The 27,812-nt window shown below is 35.0% G+C and overlaps 1 protein-coding gene across 1 annotated transcript in view; it reads right to left on the minus strand.

Moving 5' to 3' along the window:
* Nucleotides 1–1,811: 1,811 nt before the first annotated feature.
* Nucleotides 1,812–27,812, minus strand: part of LOC132108324 (uncharacterized) — a 173,452-nt gene continuing 147,451 nt past the window's right edge. Inside the window, 1 exon segment of the mRNA XM_059515028.1 lies at nt 1,812–1,915. Within this exon segment, the coding sequence (XP_059371011.1) occupies nt 1,812–1,915 (104 nt within the window).

Consider the following 27,812-nt stretch of genomic DNA (forward strand, 5'->3'; position numbering starts at 1 on the left):
AATTGTGGAAATTAATAAATTAGTAATATTAGATTTATTAAATACTAAATTGGATGATGTTTCTCTTCCTAGTCTTCTTTGTTGGTCTTGAGAAAGCCAACATATATTTGAACATTATTATTATTTATTCTGAGAGTAATTGACATCGACTAAAACATTAATGTTTTACCAAATTCAGCTCAGGTCTTCAGACTCATCTGACTCGCGTTGCTGTATAACTGGTCAGACTTACCTTCCCAAAAAATTCTAGTGACTTTTGTTATCTGAGCAATGAAAGCCTTAACACTTAATGTCCACTAGAGGGGGCGACAGGATTTCTATTTATATCAGTTTAAACGGCAAATAAATACATGCATTTTATGTATAATGCCATGAATATGCCATATCTGTGTAACACAGGTTATTCAGTGATAGATGGGGTGGGGGGTATACCTTAGCTCAATGATAGCTGTATAATATAAAAAAAACATTAACTACTGCTGCTGGTACCAAATAAAAATTATTATGTTTTGGAAAACTGCAAGTCAAATGTAGAATAGAGGGCCACACTGAATGTAGCATTGAATAGCCTGAACAAGAGCAATACCCATGTTACTGTTTTAGCACCATATTTGTTCTTTCTAGTTTACTGTAATTTGGTTAGGATATTTGGGTTCTGTTATAGGCCTAAACCATAAATATTTGACTGAAACTTGTCTATTAATATCTGTTTGCATGAACGTTAACTTTGAAATGTTTTAACTGTTGTCCCGCCTTCTACTTCTCAAACCTCGTATTTTTTATGTTATAGTGCTGGGAAAACACGGAGGAACATTGTGCTTCACGAGTTACCCATCGCGTGTTGATAGAGGCTTGTACCACAAAATGCTTTGCCAATTGCGAAACGTGATTGGTAAACGGTTTTCCAGAATATTCCCTGACCCTCCACCCCCCGGTGGAACTGGTACGGTCCAACCGTGAGCAAAACAGAGAAATGGAAAATCAGAGCAATGAGTAATTTTTTATGTTTGTTCAAAAGTCAGACTCAGACGCAACAACCCAAGCTTGTAGAATTGAAAATTAAACTGAGAAACAATTATCTGTTTGTGAATTATTCCAAAGATAAGGAAATTTAAAGTTTGAAGCCAATTTTTCATTTGGTTTAATTTTGATGGCGCAAATTGAACAAAGCATTGCAAAGCGTTACACGGACCATGTGTCTGTGTTCCGGCTGTTTCTGCTCTTCACTCTATTAATCAAATCTATTATTTTTCAAATGTTGTGGTCCAACTTCTTAAATATATAAAAGACCATACCGCACAATGCACTTGTGAGCAATTATTAAAACAATTTCACAATGATTATAATCACCAGCGCATGATCCTAATAGAGCTCAGCTTTTATTACCTCAACAAATATCCTTTAGAACATTGTTACAAATGACAATAAATACTTAACATTTAAGTACAGAGAGGCAAGAGCACAACTAAAGTAAACACAGATCACAGTAATGATAGTTTTGTTGAAAAAAATTTTTTTACATAATTTTTGGGGGTGTAAAAGTGATTTTGATTCAATGCTATCCAGTGGTTGCTTCCTATCAGGGTATACATTTTTAAAATACACATTTGTGAATTGTGATGTTGACTCACCTTGATCTGTTTGGAGTGTGAGCTTAGAGTAAAAGCAGTCAGAACTCTCAGATTCATTTTCTGAAAGAACAATTAATATCATTAGCTGCATATCCAAAAGTGATATGAAATATTAGTATATTTATAAATATTCTGGTGATTTTTGCTACTGTTATGATCTTACAATCATAAGAGAAGAGACTATTGATTGAGATTACCTTTGTCTTCTTTCTTTTTGTTCTGCTTTGTTACAGATATCAGTTCAATCTCAGAATAGATGTGTTCAGGAGGCCCACTTACACTGTCTGCAATAAGGGAAAATACACTCAGTTTAACTCAATTTTCTTTGTAAATATCAGTGATAAACATTGACTTTCTTTAGAAATAAATGACTGTTCTTGCCATTATTCAGAGGTGGGACTTTCAAGTCACAAGCAAGTCTTCAAGTCATATCCCAAGTCCTCAAAGAGTTAAAGTTAATGAGATATTTATGTGTCTAATTAAATTATTTTTATGCATTAGTAATGAAAACCTGCTGTTAACAATCAACATCACTGAAGAAAAGAAAAACACAAGAAATACATCTGACTTTAGCCACAGCCTTAGATGAAATCAACTGAAAACGAAACACACACAATGCCACCATAATTTTGGTCAAGTTTTGCTTTAGGTAATTGTTTGAACCTTTTTCTAATTCAAAACAATTTGCTTCAAAGAAATTACAATGTTGTTTCAGGTCATATAGTTTCAGAATATACCCTTTCTGGCAAACTGTATACCAATCACGTTTCACAATCGGCAAAGCAAAATGAGGTACACATTACCTTCCAACACGAGATGGGTAACTCGCAAAGCACAATGTTCTCCGTGTTTTTTCCAGCACTATATCATAGAAATGAATTTAAAGTACGAGGTTTGAGAATTAAGAGGCGGGGCAACCGCTCAAAAATTTCAAAGTTAGAGTTCATGCAAACAGATATTAATATACTAGTTTCAGTCAAATATTTATAGTTTAGGCCTTTAAGACAACCCCAGTGTTAAAGCAGAGTGCAAACAATTATATCTGGAATATTAGAATACTGTAGAGGCTATCCAATATGTAGTCACTTTGACGTATTCATTGCAGGGCTAAAGAAGAACACGATTTTTTAAGGGATCACATGAATAGTTATGTCTAATAACAATATAACATGATATAAGAAAAATCAGAGATGGTTAAATGTCCTTTGAAATAATGCTAAACACTTGTTTTGGTATGGTGGAAATTTTAAGTATTTTAAGTATTTTAAGTTTACAGTTAGCAGACGATTTTATTACTAATGAGATCAATAAAAGGAGTCAAAACTAACAAAAGAGCAATAAACAATGCAAATGCTATAACAAGTCTCGGGTTAGTCCAACACAGTTAATGTAGCAAGGTTTATTATATATATATATATATATATATATATATATATATATATATATATATATATATATATATATATATATATACATGTGTGTGTGTGTGTGTGTGTGTGTGTGTGTGTCAACATTTGAAGTGGATCAAAAAAGTTCAAAGTACAATATCACATTTAGGTTTTAGGACAACTATGATTAAAGGATTTGATCCACTTAAAATGTTGACTACTGTATACACACACACTCACACACGCACACAAAGAAAACAAGTAGTTAGAATATAAATATATAGAATAGGCCTATAGAAGATGAAAAACAAGTAGTTAGAAAACAAACAGAGAGCAAGTAGAGTGTCAAGTGTTTTTTTTTCATTTAAATGCAAACATGTAAACAAATATGTACAGAATTACTTGAAGTTACATATTTACATTATTTGTACAGTTACATTGTGTGGCATAAGTAAGTAGTAGTTCTCAGAAGATAATGGGGGGGGGGGGGGTATGTTCTTGACATCATCAAACCAAAGTCACAGTAAGCGCATCGAGTGGTGTATCATTCCTGAATCCTGATATGAATCAGTCTTTGAAAGACCCATTATTATAGATAATTCAGTGAGCAATTATTATAGACAGACACTTGAATTTATTCAGAATCCTGAACAATTGGATTGAATAAAAGGCTTCTTTATTAACACAGTGACTTACCAACACCTAGTGGCGATATTACTTTCATAAGTATAATAAAGGAAGCCTATCATTTCATTTTGTCATTACATATTTCTGTGTAAAAATGTTTTATAAAACATTGATCTGATTTCATTATACAGTTGTAATTGCTATGTAAATACATGTACAGTTGTCTGATCAGCATTAAACTGTAAATACATCTAAAAGCAACTTCACACAACTTCTATCTCTGAAGGCTTGATTAATACAAATTTAATTGGTAACAGCCTATTGTCATATTACATGTATTCTAATTTAACATGATCATTTAATAATTTAACATTAAGGATGACATACATATTTAGGCCTAATATGAAATTCTGTTTAAATGGTTAATAAAAGAATGACAGAACTTTGAAGAATATAAATCATTAAAGAACTTAGCACAAACATCTGCAATTATCTTAAAGTCATTAGTTATTTTTCTATCAATACGCAGGTGGTGAATATAATTTTTTTTTAACTCTAGCACTCTCTTTTCTAATTATATTTTAGCAATTTTTTTATAATAAAACTTGCACTCTTCTTTCATTTTTCTAAAAAAAAAAAACACTCCAACACTAACTTTCTTTATTCTTTTTAAATTCTATCTACCTTTCTTTGTATGTGTGTGTATTTATGGATGTATGTTGTATTTATTTATTTATTTATGTGTGTGTGCGTGCGTGCATGTGATATGTGTATATTTATATATAAAAATAAAATTAAAAAACTATAAGTGTACTGCGCTGGGAAAACTGAGTCTTGTCATAGCACTTTATTGCTTTTTTGTTGGTTTTGATTGCTTCTGTTGTCCTCATTTGCAAGTTACTTTGGATAAAAGCGTTTGCTAAATGACCTAATGTAAATGTAAATGTAATAATTATCTACTTAAAATTTCCACCATACCAGATCAAGTTGTTTGACCAAACAATATTTGGTTTTTCTTATATCATTTTATATTGTTATTAGAGATAACTAAAAAAATGTGATCACTAAAAAAAAATTTGTTCTTTAGCCCCTAAATGAATTTGCAGAAGTGACGCATATTGGATAGCCTCTACAGTATTCTAATGTTCCAGATATAATTGTTTGCGCTCTGCTTTAACACTGGGTTTTGCTGTAGGCCTAAACCATAAATATTTGAATAAACTTGTCTATTAATATCTGCTAGCATCTGTTGCCCCTCCTCTTAATTCTCAAACCACATGTTACATTAGAATTTATTTTCAATAAAAAGAACAAAATGTTCTAAAAGGGGAAGTAAGGTGCCTGATGAGTGTTAAATAATGATACAATTATTTATAATTTTAATAAATATAATAATTTAAAATCTGTTATTATTGCATCCTGTTAATGTATAACAATACACAGCAAAATCCCCAGTGTTACTTTAACACTCTGAGTGTGGACACATATAAACACTGAAGCAGTGTTAAAAGTAGGGCTGCACGATTAATCGCCTGCGATTGTCATGCGTGTCTTGTCAGTAAAGATGGTTCTGTGATTAGCGGTAAATGTCCATCAGCTGCTTTCAAATTGGAGCCGCACTTAATATACAGAGCCATAGATCGCTGACAAGCTACACAATATCGTGTTCATAACCGCGTGCGATTTATCTGCGATTATGAACGTGATATTGCGCAGCTTGTCAGTGAACTATGGCTTCCCATCACACTAGATGTGGACTGACATAGCTCAGAAGTTACATGTTGGTTGAAAGTGAAAACCCAACCTCTGTTTGGTGTCAAACTGTAGCGTAAATACTCCAAAAACAGTATTACCAACTTCACTTATTATAATCAAGATTTATTTCTGTCATAAATATAAAAAAGTTCTTATTGAGATTAATAGAGGTGTTGATGGTTTATTTAAAATAATATAGTTTGATGTCACCATTATGTTGATAAGTACTTAGGCAGTATAAGTCTTTTCAGTGCTACTATACTTTTAGCTGCTGTAATTATATTTTTTACAGCAAAAACAGAGAGAGATAAATGCTGTCATTAAAAATTCTCTCATGTGACAGTCTGATCAACTGTATTTATCAGGAGTCTGACCTGTGTTGTTAATTTAATATTGGTGACTATCGAAGATGTGTTGTAGTGATGTGTCGTTCGTGAACAAATCATTCTTTTTGAATTAATCTTTTAGGTGAACGAATTGTTCTCGTTCACGCAATCCTCTGACTCATATTTCTCGTTCACTGAAGTTCCTCCCTCCACAGCAGCGCAGTGTTATTAGCAGCCATATCATCCTGTCAAAGAATTACTCAACCTTGAGCCAATAGCCTTCGAGTATGAGATGTGACAGAGCATGTGATTTGTTGAATGTAGTGAACTAATACGCCCTACACTTAACTAGTTTCGAGAGATCTTCTCGTTCGTGAATGAAATGACTGAACTGGTACACATGTCGTTCGTGAATGAAATGACTGAACTGGTACACATGTTGTTCGTGAACCAGTTGAATGATTTAGTACATCTCGTTCATGAATGAAATGACTGAACTGGCACACATGTCGTTCGTGAACGAGTTGAATGAACGGATACATGTCATTCGTGAATAAAATGAACTGGTAAATAGCTCGCTCGTGAATGAAATGAATGAGAGTAAACCGGGTTAGTCTGCCATTTAGCATGTCAATCTCGCAAAATGCAAAGCACAGTTATTTATGAATGTGAATATATAATATACAAACTGTCTGACCAAACAATTAAAATGCTAATTAGGCAAGGAAACCTTGTGCTTTGTTCATCTGAAAAACTTAATTAGACTTTATATATTGAATGCGATTATGCACACATTTTAATAATACCAGATCAGTTTTTGTAACAAGTGAATACATTCGTTGACTTAAGACATAACACATAATACACTCATTTTTGCCACCTGCTGCCATATTTTGTGTAATACGAAGAAATGATCACTGAACGAATCAGTGAACGATTCTGAATGAATCATTTTGGTGAACAAACTGAAAGTGAACAAATCTCTTGAAAGAATCATAACTTCCACCACTAATGCATTGCAATACACAAGAGCATGCAGATTTGTCATTTTTTTTGGCTGATCTTTTTAAATTACATTGTTCATTAGTTACTTCGAACCTCAGAAAGCCTAGACACACAGATACCTCAAGAATTAGTGTGTGAATCTCAACGCAATGCATTCTGGGTGCCACGGATGAGGTTTGCATACACTGAATCTTGATGTTTGTGTGACAAAGAAAATCTTTTTTTTTAAATCCTTAAAATTTTCTGCTTTAAATGCAAAAGGTGTCAGCCTGTTGACGCATTGAGTCACTTAAAAAAAATAACGCTCACTGTACACCATACATTAGCTTGGGTGAAAGCCATCACATGTTCTCTTGGCGTTTTGACCACAATAAAGATGACAGCAGTTAAAGAATGACACTTGACAAGTCAAGTGTCAAATTACACAACTAAAACCAACACTAACCACCATTATGGTGACATCAGACCAAACTATTACTTTTAAACAGACATCAACATCTAAACATCTGCTTAAATCTTAATTAGAATGTTGGGGGATAATGTTCTTATAATGTTATTAATAAACATTTTTTAGAATGTTTTTAGAGAACGTTATCCTATCTTTTGAGAGAATGTTCTGGGTAAAAAAAAAAAACTACCCGCTAAAAACATTGTAAGACCACTCCATGAGAATGTTCTGAGAACATTTTAGAAAAAAAAAATTCTAGCTGGAAAGTGCCGCTTCATTTGAAACCAGGTGATGGACATTTACTGCTAATCACAGAACCAGCTTTACTGACAAGACACGCATGCAATTGTCATGCGATTAAACGTGAAGCCCTACACAGTAAAAAATTGTGCCGTTAAATAACAGTAATTTACTGGCAGCAGGGGTGCCAGTAAAGTACTGTTAATTTACAGCTTTCAACCATTAATTTACCACTGTTATTTTTTACAGTATTTTACCGTAAATTCTACCATGGAAATTAACTCAACTCCCACTGCTTCAAACAGTTAGACTTTGATCAACAATCAGCATATGAATCTCAACAATGGTTCTTGATGTTTCTGTCTAAATTTCAGCAAAGGTTTTTTTATGTGTGAAATTTTCTTAACAGTCTTTCATAACTTAAGGTTCAGCAGGGTTTCCTATTTTGCTGTAGTATCAATATGAGATAGAACAAAGGATTGGATCAGAAATAATAGAGTGTTTGTTATTGTCAATCTATAAACGACAAATATCAGTTTTTTTTTTTGCTATAACAAGTTCCAAAGATGCATTGTTACAGCATGTTAAAAAAAAAAACCTTAGTTGTTGAAAAGTCATGTTCAAGAGCGCAACTAAAGTAAACACTGATCTCCATCATGGTAGTGAAAAAAACCACCTAAACCTATTTAAATCTCAATAAGATCTTCTGTAGACATCTGACAGAAATAAGGTCAGTCTGGTTAGTAATGTGAATCTGGTGAAGCTGTTTTAGGAGTGGTTTAATAAAATCTGGAGAGATTTGATGAATTATTCTATTTCAATTGATTTCATCTAAGGCTGTGGCTGAAGTCAGTTGTAGTTCTTGTGTTTCTCTTTCCTTTAGTGATTCTGTTTGTTAATAGCAGGTGTTCACCACTAATGCTCAATCATCAATTAATCACAGAATTATCTCATTAACTTCACTGATTCAGTGTTACTCAAACACTCTGTCGTGTGCACACATTGTAAGTGTTCATTTAAAACTGAGGATTTTGTTGTGGGGTTTAAAGGGTTAAAGATTTAAGATGAAGAAAAACCAGCATGAAACATAATTTAACAGTAATAAAATGTAATTAATTTACAGGAAACAAACTGTAGAAAAACAGCTATTTACTGACACCCCTGCTGCCAGTAAATAACTGTTTTTCTACAGTTTGTTGCCATAAATTATTGGTTGCCAGCATAAAAAGTGTTTTTCTACAGTTTGTTGCCGTTAATTCAAGGAAAAACAGTAATATACTGTAAAATTAAATGTCAGATTTACCAAATAAAAAAAAGTACATTTAACTAAAATATTTGTGAACATCCTTTAAAAAAAAATTATGCAAAGTCATAGACTGATAATGAGAGTAAATACTGAACTCGACTGTATTAATGTGTGTTTGCACAAGAGAGATCTGTTAGTTTAATGTAGTTTTGTTGTTCACCGTTGTGCTGGAGAGTAGAGCCTGTGCTTCAGTTAATGATGAGCCACAAATTTAGATCTTTTGCTGCTTTATATAAAGACAGTAAATGTGGAGTTGCTGATACAGTGGTGATCTCTGTGTTAAGTACTTCAGCACATATACATGTGTGCAATAGCTGACAATGAGCTGCAGTGATTTAAGTAAAAGTCATGCTTTTAGTTTCTTTACTAATACACGTTAAGTGTTTGCATTTTTATATTAAGAAATATTTCTTCTCAGTGGACTCAAATGAAATAAGTTTATAGTACTAACATCGTAGGAATGCTACACTGTAAAAATTGTGCCGTTAAATAACAGTAATTTACTGGCAGCAGGGGTGCCAGTAATGTACTGTTAATTTACAGCTTTCAACCGTCAATTTACCACTCTTATTTATTTTTTATTTTTTTACAGTATTTTACCATAAATTCTACCATGGAAATTAACTCCACTCACACTACTTCAAACAGTTCGAGTTTAAAAGCTAGCATTCCTACGATGTTAGTACTATTCCACTGAGAAGGAATATTTCTTAATATAAAAATGCAAACACTTAATGTGTAGTAGTAAAGTATCTAAATACATGACTTTTACTCAAATCGCTGCAGTTCATTGTCAGCTACAGCACACATGTATGTGCTGAAATACTCAACACAGAGATCACCACTGTATCAGCGACTCCACATTTACTGTCTTTATATAAAGCAGCAGAAAATCAGAAATTGTGGCTCATCATTGACTGAAGCACAGGCTCTACTCTCCAGCACAATGGTGATAAACAAAACTACATTAACAGATCTCTCTTGTGCAAATACACATTAATACAGTTGAGTTCAGTATTTACTCTCATTATCAGTGTTTGACTTTGCATACATTTTTTTCTATGGATGTTCACAAATATTTTAGTTAAATTAACTTTTTATTTTCATTTGGTAATTCTGACATTTACATTTTACAGTCTATTATACTGTTTTTCCTTGACTTAACAGCAACAAACTGTAGAAAAACACTTTTTTTGCTGGCAACCATTAATTTATCTTCATCTTAAATCTTTAACCCTTTAAACCCCACAACAAAATCCTCAGTTTTAAATGAACACTTATAATGTGTGCACACTACAGAGTGTTTGAGTAACACTGAATCAGTGAAGTTAATGAGATAATTCTGTGATTAATTGATGATTGAGCATTAGTGATGAACACCTGCTATTAACAAACAGAATCACTAAAGGAAAGAGAAACAAAAGAACTACAAATGACTTCAGCCACAGCCTTAGATGAAATCAATTGAAATAAAAGAGTTCATCAAATCTCTCAAGATCTGATTAAACAACTCCTAAAACAGCTTCACCAGATTCACATTACTAACCAGACTGACTTTATTTCTGTCAGATGTCTACAGAAGATCTTATTGAGAGTTAAATAGGTTTAGGTGTTTTTTTCACTACCATGATGGAAATCAGTGTTTACTTTAGTTGGGCTCTTGAACGTGATTTTCAATAACTAAGTTTTTTTTTTACATGCTGTAACAACGCATCTTTGGAACTTGTTATAGCAAAAAAAAAAAATAAGTAAACAGAAGAAAAAAATCTGGTATTGTTGTTTATAGATTGACAAGAACAAACACTATTATTTCTATTATTTTCTATTATTTCTATAAACTGCTGAGCCATAAGTTACGAAAGACTGTTAAGAAAATTTCCCTCATAAAAAAACCTTTGCTGAAATTTAGACAGAAACATCAATAATCAGCATATGAATCACAACAATGGTGATAATCCACAAAATAATAAACAGATAAATTCCGAACATCACAAAACACGCTACTAAAACTTAAGACAAAAGCAAAATTATAATCACATAAGAATTCAAGAAAATAAGTGAACCATTCAGCGCCATAATTTATTCATGCCGCAATGCATGCTGGGAGTCATGGATGAGTTTTATCCTGTGCTGGTACCCAGCATGCATTGCATCATAAACCTTTTGATTGTCACCATTGTTGAGATTCATATGCTGATTGTTGATGTCTCTCTTTGAGTGTTGCGGAAACTGCTGCCCAAAAGAGTTAAAACTTAAACTGTCATTAAATCCATATGTTCTGGTTATCACATTACAGTTCAATCTTATACAATTGAAGAAACAAAAAAACTCGCTCACATATTTCAACACCGCATTAATAATTGATTACTATAGCAATACTTTAAGTCAGTCTAGTAGAACATGCCTGACAGAAACAGCCATAATCACTTGACCACCAAAATTAATAGTGGTCAGATGTAATAAATGTAACAGATGTATCATAAAGATACAAATATAGCAATGAAACAAAATTTAATGTACAAAAGTCAAGGGTCAGGAGCCCAACTAAAGCAAACACTGATCTCCAAAATGGTGACGTCAAACAAAACAGTAACATTATCATCTAAATCTCTGTAATTCTCAATAAGATCTTTTGATCTCTGATCTCTGATCTGATAGAAATAAAGTCAGTCTGGTTAGTAATGAGTGCAGTTGGTAAAGCTGTTTGTTGATTGTTTAAATCTTCAGTTGATTTCATCTAAAGCTGTGGCTGAAGTCAGTTGTAGTTCTTGTGTTTGTCTTGTTTCTTTTTTCTTCAGTGATTCTACTCGTTAACAGCAGCTGTTGATCAGTGTCTGAATTCACTCATTAGTTTTCATTCTCTCTGTCAGGTGGACTATATTAGTAAACACATGTAGGGAATAGTGAATGAGGGTGTAGGGTGTGATTTGAAACACAGCCGCTGAGTGTCGACTTTGAACATTGTTAATTTACGATGTATAGCAGCAGGCTACCTTCTCGAAAATGATGAATATTACCCATAATGCACTGTTTTAAAGAAAAACAGTATGTTACTGTCAAAATTTGGCCGTTTTTTACAGCGATTTTTGACAGCGTAGCTTTTAAACTCGAACTGTTTGAAGCAGTGGGAGTTGAGTTAATTTCCATGGTAGAATTTACTATAAAATACTGTAAAAAATAAGAGTGATAAATTAATGGTTGAAAGCTGTAAATTAACAGTACTTTACTGGCACCCCTGCTGCCAGTAAAGTACTGTTATTTAACGGCACAATTTTTTACAGTGTACCATGATGGAGATCAGTGTTTACTTTAGTTGGCTCTTGAACGTGACTTTTCAACAACTAAGTTTTTTATTTTTTTATGCTGTAACAATGCATCTTTGGATCTTGTTATAGCAAAAAAAGTCAACAGAAGAAAAAAAATTTGTATTGTTGTTTATAGATTGACAAAAACAAACACACTATTATTTCTGGTCCAATCCTGTGTTCCGTCTCTTACTGAATACTACAGCAAAATAAGAAACCCTGCTGAGCCTTAAGCTACGAAAGACTGTTAAGAAAATTTCACTCATGAAAAACCTTTGCTGAAATTTAAACCGAAACATCAAGAATCAGAATATGAATCACAACAATGGTGATAATCCACAAAATAAATAAACAGATAAGTTGTGAACATCACAAAACATGCTACTTAAACTTAATACAAAAGCAAAATTTTAAGCACATAAGAATTCAAGAAAATAACTGAACAAGTCAGGAACATAATTTATTCATGCCGCAATGCATGCTGGAAGTCATGGATGAGTCTTATCCTGTGCTGGTACCTAGCATGCATTACATTGCCACAAAAACAGCGGTTTAAAATACACCGTTACAGCAGCAAGAGACAAGGTAACACAAGAAGTAACTGGATCAATATCCCAACTAAACCAAACACTTTCCACCAAAATGGTGACTTCAAATGAATCAAATATCAACATTTAAACCTCTGTTAATGCTCAATAAGAGCTTCTCTAGATGTCTGACAGAAATAAAGTCACAGAACCTTGTAAGGAGGATCTGGGAACGTCTACATCGGAAGTACAGAAGACATAAAAAAAAGACGTCATAATAACATTCTGTCTCCTCAGTGGACATCTTTTCAACGTCTGCAAAGACATAAAAAGACGTCCACTGGATGTAAATTTGCACAGTGGATTAGGTTGATGTTGAAATACGCAATATAGTAATTTTCAAGTAATAGTTCCTTTAAAAACAAACAAAAATGTTAAATACATGTGACTTCATGCCACAAGACTGCTAACATATTAAGGTATAATTAACACTTGATTTATTTAACATGCATTATGTGCCATTTGTTGAGTTCAGTGTAAAATGCATTGAGGAAAGAAGTTAATATACAAGACTTGGTATGTCCTTGTGCTTTGGACACAAACTTTCAATAATAAAAATAAAAGTTATTTGACCCGTGTTATGGTCTTTTATTTATTTAGACTATTTAAACAATATAAAGTCGTGGCCTAGTGGTTAGAGAGTTTGACTCCTAGGGTTGTGGGTTTGAAACTTGGGCTGGCAATACCATGACTTAGGTGCCCTTGAGCAAGGCACCGAACCCCCAAATGCTCTCTGGGTGTTGCAGCATAAATGATGAACACTGCTCCAGGTGTGTGTGTGCACTTGGATGGGTTACATGTAGAGCTTGAATTCTGAGTATAAGTCACCATACTTGGCTGAATGTCACTTTTCACTTAAAAATTGTGTATGCTTATAGATAATAGGCCTTGTCTTCAGTAAACAAAAAATATATATTTTTGATACTTTTAGGTTAACATGACTATTTATGTCGTGACAACTTGTGATGTTAAGTTGGGTGGACTTTAGTCCCTGTTTAAGTTTAAGCAGTTTACTCAAAAAAGCACTTGCAATAAGTTGCCTTTTTTTACAGTGTATTAGCAAAAGAACACTGCTGAATCATAAGTTATGAGAGACTATTAAAAAAAATATCATTCATGAAAAAAAAAAACATTATTTCTGTAATTTAGACAGACACATATGTGTATGAATCACAACAATGGTGACAATCCATACACTGTAAACCCGGATAAGTTGAATTTACTTAAAAAAACTGAGGTAACTCGTTGCCTTAAAATTTTTAAGTAATGAAGCATTAGTTGAATAAGTGAAGTGGACTATGTTCAATGTACTTAAGCCCATAATGGAATGGAATAGAACATTTAAGTTGAATGTACTTATAACTGAGTTACAGTAACTGAAGATACTTAGTTTAAACAATCATCAGAGAGAGAGAGAGACATTAATTCACAAAACAATGCATGTTTACACTTATTTATTTATTTTAACTGAAACATTGTAATTCTTTTTTCCCTGCACCAAAATGTCTTCACATTCAGTGTTTTCAATTCATATAAAGAACATACTTTACAACAATTAAAACAATGTCAAAGCAAATCAGTGCAAAGGCACAAAAAAAACGTATTTGGTCCATATGTATTCTCAATTTAATCAGGTTTATAGTGCTTAAATATTTCTGCTTAAACCACAGCATCTCAGTAATTACCATTAACTATGAATGCAGGCCCATACTTAGCTGATTTGGGACCCGGTGCGAAGTAGGAAGCGTTCCCGGGGGGTGGGGGGGGGGGTCATTCAGTCCGTTTACCCCTCAAGTGTGGAGTCCGGTGCGACCGCATCAGTTGCAACCCTTAAGGACGGCCCTGGCTGAATGTGTGTAACTGATCACTGAACAAAGTCTGTGCCAATGGCGTTTGGACCTCCTTGGAGAAAGTCTCTTTCTTTTTTTTTCAGGACGACAGGATGTGGTTCTCTGTAGTTTTTCATCTAAGCAAGAAATCCACTCCCACTTGCAGCATCACAAAAGTGCTTCTGTAAAATTGGGGAGAAAAAAACAGAATCATTTTACATCCATTTATCAAAAATATTATTAACAGGTGAAATATCAGACAAGTATCAATTACAATACAATAATAGTTCACTCAAAGCATTTACCCAAAAATTCTGTCATAATTTTTTTTTTATCCTCATGTGGTTCCAAACCTGTATGACATACTTGTCTTACATGGTGTCTGTAGAACGGCATGAGTATAAGTGAATAACAATTCAGGTGAACAATTTGTTTTAAGGATTATTTCGCCACAAAAAAATTTTTTGAAAATGTCATCATTTATTTACCTGACTGCTGGTCTCTGTGCATGAATGTGCGTTCATGAGAATCTATTAGCAAAGCAATTCAATCCAACTCAACTAGGAAAAGCACACAAGTTGTGAAAAATTAAGATTAATAAAAACAAAGCATGAAATACAACATATGTGTTTTTTTCTCTGAGGTAAATACATCTGCTGTGCTCGTTGCAACAGGAAGTTATCACGTTCATCTGTCAGCTGTCATTTTGACAGTCTTAACAAGCTCTGGTCAGGAGTCAGTGAAAAAGATTCAACTCAGTGAAGAAAGTACACAGTTTTTTTTTCTTGATTTTTTTTCACAACTTTTGTGCAATTCAGAGTGAACTGAACTAGTGTCTCATGAACACACAGTCATGCACAGAGACCAACAATCAAGTCAGGAAGTTTGTTAATTAATATCCAACATTTCAGTATGTTTCTGATTCTTTCTACGATTCCTGAATTCCATGCTGATCTCACTGAGCTGAGGGCTCTGTCTATCAAATGAATGCGCATAAATGGGACAGCACATAAATAAATGACTAAATGACAGTACCAAAAAAATCATGTCTAATCTGTAATTCATGCTACCCATGTGTCATACTCCAAGTCTTGTGAGGGCACAAATTCACTTTGAAGGGTGAACAATTTAACTCATGCATTATAGAGGATTTGAGTATATTGAAAAATTATTTTCAAATATATACAAATGAATATATATATATATATATATCTATATATATATATATATATATATGAAATATGAAACATACACAAAAATACATATATATGGAAAAAATTACTAAAATAGAATATACTGAAACTAAACATTATGAAAACTCATTAAATTAATGCTTAGTATAATGACAAAAATGACAACATCTGGTCAGGAGACATGCAACAAACAATTAACATTACTGATATTGCTATTTTGACATCAAATTTAATCTGTGAGAAATGTTTCAGATCGTCTAGGCACGCACAGCATACAAATAGCATTAACGTTACTAAATAATATTATTTTATTAAATAACGTACATATAGTAAATGAAGTAAAATACTTACTTTCCGTGTTTACCTTGTTAAAACCAACTTCCCCATCTGCTCCGCTTCGCGAGTGAAAGAAAATATCTCTCTGAGGAAAGTGTAGGAGCGCACAACATATTAATGTCACAATAAATCAATATGCTGTTATAAAATAGATATTTTAAATGAGGTAAAATGCTTACTTCTGGTCTTTTCCGCATCTGCACCATCATGGTCTGCCTGCACAGCAGTTCAAATCTGTGAGGAACCGTTAGGCTCTTTTAGGCGTGCAGAGCATTTAAATATCACCATAAAGTAATATCATCTTATAAAATACATGTAAACGAGGTAAATCACTTACTAATGCGGTTTTCCTTTGATTAAAAACGAATTCCCCATCTTCTCCCCATCGCGAGTGGAAGAAAATATCTCTCTTGAGAAAAAGGTTTGGAGTAAAGCACATAAATATCGCTAAAAACCATTATGATGTTATTAAACACATTTTAAATTAGATAAAAACACTTACTTTTTAGATTTCCCATATAGAAATTAAATGACGTCCTCGTCGTCTGTTCCGCATCGTGAGTGAAAGGAAATGTCCTTGAGAAAAGTTTATGCGCACACAGCAAATAAATGTCATTATAAAACGATATGTTATTACAAACCCCATTTTATGAGTAAGATTATACACTTTATTTCACCTTATTCCGTCCTCATACGAGTCGCGTCGTGAGCAAAGAAAATGGTGTCTGTGGAAAGTATTTCAGATGGGTCAGGCGCGTGCACACGAGCAAATGTCCCGGATGTGACTATTAACACTCAAAGGTAACGCTGCCCACATAGCAACATTGTGTCGACCCAGATCCGGCCCACATCTGGCACCCGTGGAAAGATGATCTGGGCCACATGCAGTGTGGAATGATGGCACTTGGGTGGACCGCTCCTGTTTGCCAGATTTGAGCCACAAGCAGGCCATAGCAATGCCACATGTCAGCCAAGAGTAAAGAAATTAACCAGAACTGGACCTTATCTGAGCCACAAAATCTGTGTAAATATTAAATATGAAGTAATATCAGCCTTAGTAAGCCTGTTAACAAGCAGAATCACTGAAGGGAAGAAAAGAACAGAAAAAGAGATAAGCAGAAGCACAAGAACTACAACTGACTTCAGCCACAACCTTAGATGAAATCAACTGAAGATAAAAGAAGGCATTAAATCTCTCAAAATCTCAGCAGAGGAGGATTAAACAACTCCACAAACAGCTTTACCAGCTTATCTTATTACAAACCAGATTGACTTTATTTCTGTTAGACATCTACAAAAGTTTTTTATTGAGAACAGAGGTTTAACTCTAATGTGTGTCACCATAACAGTGATTAGTGTTTTCATTAGTTGGGCTCTTAACTCTTATTCTATCTTTTGTCTTTTTTGGCTGCTGTGACGGTGTGTTTGTGAAACAAATTTGCGGCATCAAAGAAAGCTAAAAAGAATTGAGGTCAGGTGATGGAGATTGTCTGTTGATGAATTTATAATCCTCATGAAACTCGTGCATTTTTTTTTTTAAATCTAACAATTGTTTCATTAATATCTTCACATCACAAACCATGTGTTTCTGCAGCATGAGATCCAGCAGTACTACAATGATCAGTTAGAAGATTTTATAGAGCATGAAAAAGTCAATCTATGTTGACACACACAGACATCAACAGTCAGCACATGAATCTCAACAATGGTGACAATCAAATGTACCTTGCTGCAATGCATGCTGGGAACTAGCATAGTACAAAACTCCCATTAGCTAAATATTTTTGATTGTCACCATTATTGAGATTCATGTGCTGATTGTTTAAATCTGTGTGTGTCAGCATAGGTTAAGTTTTTTGAGCTCATGTTTGTTAAAAGATTTAAATTGATTGTTATAATACTGCTGGATCTCATGCAGCAGAAACACAGAGTTTGTAATATGAATGTATCATTGGAACAACATAATCGTTAGATTAAAAAAAACATCAATGAACCAGTGTATGATTATAAAACCATCAACAGATAACAGCTGTCACTTGAAATCATGTCACCATAGCTTTCTTTGAAGCTGCAAATGTGTTTAACAAACACACTGAATATATAATAAGGGTTAAGAGCCCAACTAATGGAAACACTAATCACTGTTATGGTGAAACACATTTACATTACATTTACATTTAGCTGACGCTTTTATCCAAAGCAACTTACAATTGCTATATATGTCAGAGGTCGCACGCCTCTGGAGCAACTAGGGGTTAAGTGTCTTGCTCAGGGACACACTGGCGTTTCACAGTGGATTCGAACAACAGTGGATGCGTCTTATCCACTGCGCTAACACCACCCCATTAACACATTAGAGTTAAACCTCTGTTAATTCTCAATAAAAGGGCTTCCGGTTTCACGATGTAGTGAGAGGTCGCACGGTGTCTGTGCTCCGAATTTTTTTTATTAAGTAGTGTTTACGACAGCCTTCTTTTCTTATCATTTGCGTGTGATAAAGTGTCTTTGGTGATCGGGGAGCGGAGCTAATACAGAAATGGGCAAAAATACTAAACCTGGCGCTGGCAGTGCTAAAAACCAAGAATCCTCTGGCAAAGATCACGAGGCATCCGAAATGGCGGCGGCACCTGTTCCATTAACAGCAGCGGTGCTCGTGTCCGAGCTTGAGAAGTCGAGGCGAAGTCTGACAGAGGAATTCACAGCTTTGCTGAACTCTTCCTTATCTCCATTACAAACATCGCTGGAAAGCATCCACAGCACTTTGGCATCTCACACTGCCACTATTTCTGAGATGGAGACGGCTCTTACTGACCACAGCGGCAGGATCACTGAGCTGGAGAACGAAGTCACCTCGCTCAAGGCCAATCTAACGGCGGCGGCTGATTTAAATGCAGCGCTTGGTTCTGCTGTGGAGGATTTGGTGTCCAGATCGAAACGACAGAATCTACGTGTGGTGGGCTTCCCAGAGGGGATTGAAGGCAGAAATCCAAGAGAATTCATGACTGACTTTTTCTTTGAAACTATGAAAGACGTCCTGTCAGCCCCCCCTGAAATTGATCGCGCTCATCGGAGTCTGGCGCCTAAACCCCGTCAAGGCGATAGACCGCGGCCGTTCATAGTTAAATTTCACAGGTTTTTGGACAAAGATGCTGCGCTACGATGGGCCAAGGAACATAGGGAGACCTCGTATCAAGGTCACACCATAAAGTTCTACGAGGACTTCAGCGTGGGTGTCGCCAGGAAGCGCGCAGCCTTCAACAAAGTCAAGTCAAGTTTGTACAAAAAAGGAATACGCTTCGGCATGATTTACCCAGCCCGCCTGCGCATCACTCATAACGGTGAGCATGTCTTTGACACTCCGGAGGCTGCTGAGCGCTACTTCCAGGAACACATTCAAGATGGATAAATTTTCAATTGTGCTGCCCTTCTATTAATCGCCAGTGATTAGACTGTTTCATAAACGGAGTACGGTAGCCTATGTCTTCTTCAGTTGCTTGAACTACGTGGATTAGGCTGCATAAGTTCATGCTGTCTCTTATTTCCAAGGACTGATGTTTATTGTCTCCCTGACAAGTCATTTTTGTTAGTTTGTAGTTTCTTTTTATTTTTTCTGTTACTATTATTATTATTATTACTATTAATATTATTATTTTTATTATTATTATCATCATCACTATCAGTAGTATTATTCAGTTTCGGAGCGGTCATCACTGCATGGTTTTCCGGTTGTGCTACAGTAGTTTGTTCCTGCAACTCGTGTGGGTTTCAATGACGAGTTTAGGATGTATGTTCTTTTGTTTTTGTTGTTTTATCTGTTTTGGGGTTGGTTTCGTTCATAGGGAGGGAAATTATAGCTTAAATGTGTGTGTGTGTGTTTTTTTTTTTTTATTTTTTTTTTTCTCTCTCTTCAGTCCGTTTTACTGATTTTGTCTCATATGCTTTAGTGAAATGGCTGGACTAAACACGGGGCTGAGTAGTAGAGGTATCTCGGTTAACATAGTTAGCTGGAATGTTCGAGGTTTGGGAGGGCCGATTAAACGTTCTCGAGTGTTTTCTCATCTTAAGAATTTGAATTCTGATATCATGTTTCTTCAGGAAACACACCTGCGAGTCAAAGACCACGTTAGATTAAGAAAACCCTGGATAGGCCAGGTGTTTCATTCTAATTTTAACAGCAGAGCCAGAGGTACAGCTATTGTTATGCATAAACGAGTTAATTTCTCTCCATCACAGATTATTGCAGATCGTGAGGGTCGTTATGTCATAGTCGTTGGCATTCTCTTTCATATGTCAGTTGTGTTTGTAAATATTTATGCCCCAAATTGGGATAATCCCACTTTTTTCTCTTCCCTTTTCTCTTCTATTCCAAACTTAAATTTGCATTATCTTATTTTGGGAGGTGATTTCAATTGTGTGATGGACCCAAGGTATGATCGGTCAAATCCTAAAACCTTGGAACAATCAGCTATGGCCAAAGCAGTGTCAGCATTCATGACTCAGATTGGTTGTGCTGACCCATGGCGTGTTCTGAACCCGTCAAAAAAGGAATTTTCTTTTTTTTCTAGTGTTCACCAATCTTACTCGCGTATTGACTATTTTTTCCTAGATAAAGCTCTTTTGCCATTAGTCCGTTCCTCTGAATATTCGGCTATAGTCATTTCCGATCATGCACCACACTCTCTAAATCTGAATTTTTCTAATATTAGAGGTAGGGCAAATCAGTGGAGGTTTGACTCAGGATTATTATCTGATAAAGAATTTTGTAAGTACATAAGTAATAATATTGATACGTTTATTGAGACTAATAAATCAGATTCTGTTTCTCCTTCATTATTGTGGGAAACTTTCAAAGTGGTAATTCGAGGTCATATTATTTCATACGCTGGTTATAAGTTCAAACAAAGAAAACAAAAGTTACAAGACCTGGTTAATCACATCATCGAGACTGATAGGCAGCTTCTTAATAATCCTACCCCTGAGTTGCGTGCTAAAAAATTAGAATTAAAAACGGAATTTGATTTGCTCAGTACAAAAAATGCGGAATTTATGCTGCGAAGAACTAAAGCCACTTATTATGAGCATGGAGATAAAGCTGGTCGGTTACTGGCTTCCCAGCTTAAGGGATTAACTGCCTCTCGTCTAATTACCCAGGTATATGACTCTTCTGGTTCCTTAACTAAAAACTCATCAGATATCAATGATGTTTTTTTCTCTTACTATTCCAATCTTTATAAATCAGAGCCACCTAAAGATGTTTCCAGCATGGATAGTTTCTTAGATAGTTTAAATATTCCTCGTATTGATGCAGCAGTAGCAGATGATCTTGACAAGCCCCTAGAGTTGGACGCGATTCTGAAAGGTCTCCATCTTATGCAAAGCGGTAGGGCAGCAGGTCCAGACGGCTTTCCGATTGATTTCTACAAAATGTTTGCCAAAAATCTGGCTCCTTTGTTGTTAGATATGTATAATGACTCTTTAGCAAACGGTTCTCTTCCCTTAACTCTCACTCAGGCCTCTATTTCACTCATACTCAAGCGGGATAAGAACCCAGAAGAATGTGGCAATTGGAGGCCCATAAGTTTGTTAAATTCGGATGTCAAACTATTGGCTAAGGCGCTGGCTTGCCGTCTGGATCCCTGTCTTCTTAAAATAATCTCTGAAGATCAGACCGGCTTCATAAGGGGGCGACAATTATCATCAAATATTCGACGACTCTTAAATATAATTTTTTCTCCATCCACCTCTCTATCTAGTGAGATAATCATTTCAATAGATGCAGAGAAGGCCTTTGACCGGGTTGAGTGGAATTATTTATTCAATATTTTAGATAGATTTGGCTTTGGCCCCGTTTTCACGTCATGGATACGCCTTCTGTACACTGCTCCTGTTGCCAGTGTGAGAACAAATTTTGTGTGCTCCAAATATTTCCCACTCTCAAGAGGTACTCGTCAAGGCTGTCCTCTTTCCCCTCTATTGTTCGCTTTAGCAATAGAACCTCTTTCCATAGCCCTGAAAAATTCCCCTCTTTTTTCAGGTATTGTTAGAGGAGGGATAGAACATCGTGTCTCGCTCTACGCTGATGACCTTTTGCTTTTTGTTACGAACCCTGTCGGCTCGGTCCCAGATCTTTTGAATATTTTAAACAATTTTGGCTCTTTTTCCGGTTATAAGCTTAATATAGACAAAACTGAATGTTTTCCAGTAAATAGCATGGCTAAACAAATCCCTGGAGAGGACCTGCCTTTTCATATATCCTCCTCAAAGTTTCATTACTTGGGGGTAAATATTTCGCACTCATTTGATCTACTGTATCAATATAATTTCTCCAAATTGCTTACTCAAGTCAAATTAGATTTGCAACGTTGGGATAAGCTACCTCTTACTTTATTTGGTAGAATTCAGTCAATCAAAATGAATATTTTACCTAGGTTTTTGTTCCTTTTTCAGACCCTTCCAGTGTTTTTACCAAAGTCTTTTTTCAAACTGTTGGATGGGGCTGTTTCTAATTTTATATGGCAGGGTAGACCTCCAAGGCTAAGCAAGACATATCTTCAGAGACATAAAAAAGATGGGGGTCTTGCTCTGCCTAATTTTTTGGTTTATTACTGGGCAGCGAATATCAGCAAAATTCACAGTTGGTATAATTCTCCTCATTTAGATTGGTGTGTATTAGAAGCGCAGTCTTGCTCTTCGTCCTCGCTCTCTGCTCTGGTGTGTGCTCCTTTGTTTAATCGCCCCTCAAAATACTCTACAAGTCCAGTTGTCTGTTCTTCCCTTAGGATTTGGAGTCAATTCAGACAACATTTTAAACTTGCGGCTGCTTCTATTTATGGCCCTATTTGCAATAATCATTTATTTGTGCCCTCAACCTTAGATTCAGCTTATGTTTTATGGAAAAACAGAGGCCTCTCATATTTCTCTGATTTATTTATAGATGGAGTTTTCACAACTTTTTCTGATCTTGTAAAGAAATTCAATATACCACAGTCTAATTTATTTCGTTTTTTTCAAGTACGCAATTTTGTTCATTCTCATTGTCCTTCCTTTCCAGACTTGTCTGAATCTTCTTTATATGAGAAATGCTTACTACAGAAACATGGCTCTATATCCATTTTATATAATTTAATTCTTCCTTATGTTTTGCCTTCTTCTGCTCGTTTTACACGCCAATGGGAGACGGAACTCGGACTTAGTTTGGATCAGGAATGGTGGGAAGTGGCTGCTGGCAGGGTTATTTCTTCGTCATCCTGTGCCAAACTGAGTCTAGTTCAATTTAAGGTTTTCCATAGAACTCATTTTACAAACGTTAAACTAAGCAAGCTATTTCCAGGCGTGGATGTTGCATGCAATAGGTGTTCTCTGGCTCCTGCCGATCATACCCACATGTTTTTTACTTGTCCAAAACTAGAAGATTTCTGGCACTCCTTTTTTGATACTTTCTCTAACATCCTTAATATTTCCATTGCACCATGCCCTCTGATTGCCATCTTTGGTGTCCCTGCTGTTTTGGATGAGTATACAAAAAAATATGCTAATATTCTTGCCTTTGCCTCTTTGATAGCTCGCAGACGAATTTTATTGCACTGGAAATCTGCTAAACCTCCCTCTACTTTTTCATGGTTAGAGGATTTGATGTCTTTTCTACATATTGAAAAAATTAAGTTTGCTCTAAGAGGTTCCTCTGACAAATTTTATAAAAACTGGGACCCTCTACTTAACTTTGTCAAGAACACACCTTCTATCTTTGCTGATTTGTAATATGTATTTTTATCTAAACTTTGGTTTTTATTATTATTGTGTGTATATGTGTATATATGTTTATGTGTGTGTATGTATATATGTGTATATTCGTATAGATATATTATTATTATTTTATTTATATATATGTTTTTTTTTTTTTTTTTTTTTTTTATAATTTTTGTGTGTAATTTGGAAATATACTTCTGTTTTATTTTCCTCCTCGGAGTGGGTGGGTGAGTGGGTTTGGTTTAAGGTTTACTGAGGGTTATGGATTGTTCATGTTTGTGTCCACCCTTAGTAGCTGGATAAAAAGAAAAAAGGAATGTATACATTTATTAATATTGCTTTACCTTTTTGTATATTCCATTAATAAAAATAATAATAATAAAAAAAAAAAAATTCTCAATAAAAACTTTTGTAGATGTCTAACATAAATAAAGTCAATCTGGTTTGTAATAAGTGAAGCTGGTAATGCAGTTTGTGGAGTTGTTTAATCCTTCTCTGGTGACATCTCCAGAAAATTAATGTCTTCTTTTATCTTCAATTGATTTCATCTAAGGTTGTGGCTGAAGTCAGTTGTAGTTCTTGTGCTTCTGCTTATCTCTTTTTCTGTTCTTTTCTTTCCTTCAGTGATTCTGCTTGTTAACAGGCTTATTAAGGCTGATATTACTTCATATTTAATATATACACAGATTTTGTGGCTCAGATAAGGTCCAGTTCTGGTTCATTTCTTTACTCTTGGTTGACATGTGGCATTGCTATGGCCTGCTTGTGGCTCAATTCTGGCAAACAGGAGCGGTCCGCTCCAAGTGCCATCATCCCACGCTGCATGTGGGCCAGATCATCTTTCCACTGGTGCCAGATGTGGGCCAGATCTGGGCCGACACAATGTTGCTATGTGGGTGATGTTTACACCGACCAGAGGGGGCTGTTTACACTAGCTAAAATTCAACACCACAACTTTAACACTTTACTCTAAAATTTCCCAATACTAGGATTTCAACACTGGATAATTTGCTGTGATGAAAAAAAAAATCTTCCTCTTTACCTCCAATCATTACAATATTGTACTGCATCTCTTCAAGTTTTCATCAATTTTTACGTTAACATCAGGGACACAACAATAAAATCCGGAAATCACAAATTTACCCGTGACTCCATGGAAAATAACTTGCGATTTCGTATTTTGTTTTTGACCCTATGAACACATAATTACAATAAGATAGTCCATTAAAAAGTACAGTTTACTCAGAATTCTAAAGTAATGTAAAGAAATGACACATGTTCAAGTAATACAAACTCAATTTGTTTGAGTAGAAACTACTGATTAGACTTAAAAACACAAGTACAATAAGAAAGGACATGAAAAAGTTCATCTTACTCAGAATTAACAAGTGATGTCAATAAATTAGAAACATTTAAGTAATATGAACTCAATTTCTTGAGTTGAATTAAAATCTGGGTTTACAGTGTACACTGTAAAACATTTCACGTTGGTTAAACCTATAAACGAAAGTTCACCTGCTGCTTTAAAAATGTGAGTTAACTCAAGTTAAACTAATGGTCATTTGTTGTTCAAACTTGATGTTCTGAGAGATAAGCAGAAACACAAGAACTACAATAGACTTCAGCCACAACCTTAGATGAAATCAATTGAAGATACCAAAGATTACCAAAATGATTCATTCAGAATCATTCACTGATTCGTTCAGTCATCATTGCTTCGTGTTACACAAAATATGCCAGCAGGTGGCAAAAAAGAGTGTATTATGTGTTATGTCTTGAGTCAACGAACGTATTCACTTGTAACAAACTGATCTGGCTTTATTAAAATGTGTGCATAATCGCATTCAATAAAGTCTAATTAAGATGTTCAGATGAACAAAGCACAAGGTTTTCTTGCCTAATTAGCATTATAATTGTTTGGTCAGACAGTTTGTACATTATATATTCACATTCATAAATTGGGGATTAAATGTGTAGTTCTGTATGCTAAATATCAAAACAAATAAATATCTAACCTGATTTTTTTAGTCTTTTTAACGACATGTATCCATACCCAGATAGCAACATTGTGTCGGCCCAGATCCGGCCCACATCTGGCACCCATGGAAAGATGATCTGGCCCACATGTAGCGTGGAATGATGGCACTTGGGCGGACCGCTCCTGTTTGCCAGAACTGAGCCACAAGCAGGCCATAGCAATGCCATATGTCAACCAAGAGTAAAGAAATAAACCAGAACTGGACCTTATATGAGCCACAAAATTTGTGTGTATTAAATATGAAGTAATTTCAGCCTTAATAAGCCTGTTAACAAGCAGAATCACTGAAGGAAAGAAGAGAACAGAAAAACAGAAGAGCAGAAACACAAGAACTACAACTGACTTCAGCCACAACCTTAGATGAAATCAACTGAAGATAAAAGAAGACATGAAATCTCTCAAGATCTCAGCATAGGAGGATTAAACTACTCCACAAACAGCTTTACCAGCTTCTCTTATTACTAACCAGATTGACTTTATTTATGTTAGACATCTACAAAAGTTTTTTATTGAGAATTAACAGAGGTTTAACTCTAATGTGTTTCACCATAACAGTGATTAGTGTTTCCATTAGTTGGGCTCTTAATTGGGCTCTTATTATATAGTTTTTTTTTTTTTGGCTGCTGTGACGGGTGTGTTTGTTAAACACATTTGCAGCTTCAAAGAAAGCTAGAGTGACATGATATCAAGTGTCGGCTGTTATCTGTTGATGGTTTTTTAATCATCATGAAGTACACTGGTTCATTGATGTTTTTTTTTTAATCGAACAATTATGTTGTTCCAGTAATACATTCATATTACAAACCCTGTGTTTCTGCCGCATGAGATCCAGCAGTATTATAACAATCAGTTAAAATCTTTTAACAAACATGAGTTTAAAAAACTTAACCTATGCTGACACACACACAGATATAAACAATCAACACATGAATCTCAATAATGGTTACAGTCAAAAATATTTAGATAAACTGATCAATTCAGAACTTCACTGAAAAGCTACTGTCACAACAAAAACAACAGCAAAATATAAGCAAATATTCAGAATTAAACAAAATAATAGGACAATTCAGCTGCATAATTTATTCATGTTGCAATGCATGCTGGGAGTTTTGTACTATGCTAATACCCAGCATGCATTGCAGCAAGGTACATTTGATTGTCACCATTGTTGAGATTCATGTGCTGATTGTTGATGTCTGTGTGTGGCATCATAGATTGATTTTTTTTAAATCATTAAAAACTTCTAACTGATTGTTGTAATATTGCTTGACCTCATGCTGGAGAAACACACTGTTTGTGATGTGAATATATTAATGAAACAATTGTTAGATTTAGACAATTGTTAGCCACCATCGCAGCAGCTAAAAAAGACTAAAGATAAAATAAGAGTTAAGAGTGCAACTAATGGAAACGCTAATCACTGTTATGGTGACACACATTAGAGTTAAACCTTTCTTAATTCTCAATAAAACTTTTGTAGATGTCCAACAGAAATAAAGTCAGTCTGGTTAGTAATAAGTGAAGCTGGTAATGCAGTTTGTGGAGTTGTTTAATCCTCCTCTGGTGAGATCTCCAGAGATTTAATGTCTTCTTTTATCTTCAATTGATTTCATCTAAGGTTGTGGCTGAAGTCAGTTGTAGTTCTTGTGTTTCTGCTTATCTCTTTCTCTGTTATTTTCTTTACTTCAGTGATTCTGCTTGTTAACAGGCTTATTAAGGCTGAAATTCATATTTAATATATAAACAGATTTTGTGGCTCAGATAAGGTCCAGTTCTGGTTAATTTCTTTACTCTTGGCTGACATGTGGCATTGCTATGGCCTGCTTGTGGCTCAAATCTGGCAAACAGGAGCGGTCCGCCCAAGTGCCATCATTCCACGCTGCATGTGGGCCAGATCATCTTTCCACGGGTGCCAGATGTGGACCGGATCTGGGCCGACACAATGTTGCTATGTGGGTAGTCTCATTCATTTAGTTTACGAACGAGATAAGCTATGTACCAGTTAATTTCATTCACGAACGACATGTATCAATTCATTCAACTCGTTCACGA

This window comes from Carassius carassius, chromosome 28, assembly GCF_963082965.1.
Source record: "Carassius carassius chromosome 28, fCarCar2.1, whole genome shotgun sequence".
NCBI lineage: Eukaryota > Metazoa > Chordata > Actinopteri > Cypriniformes > Cyprinidae > Carassius > Carassius carassius.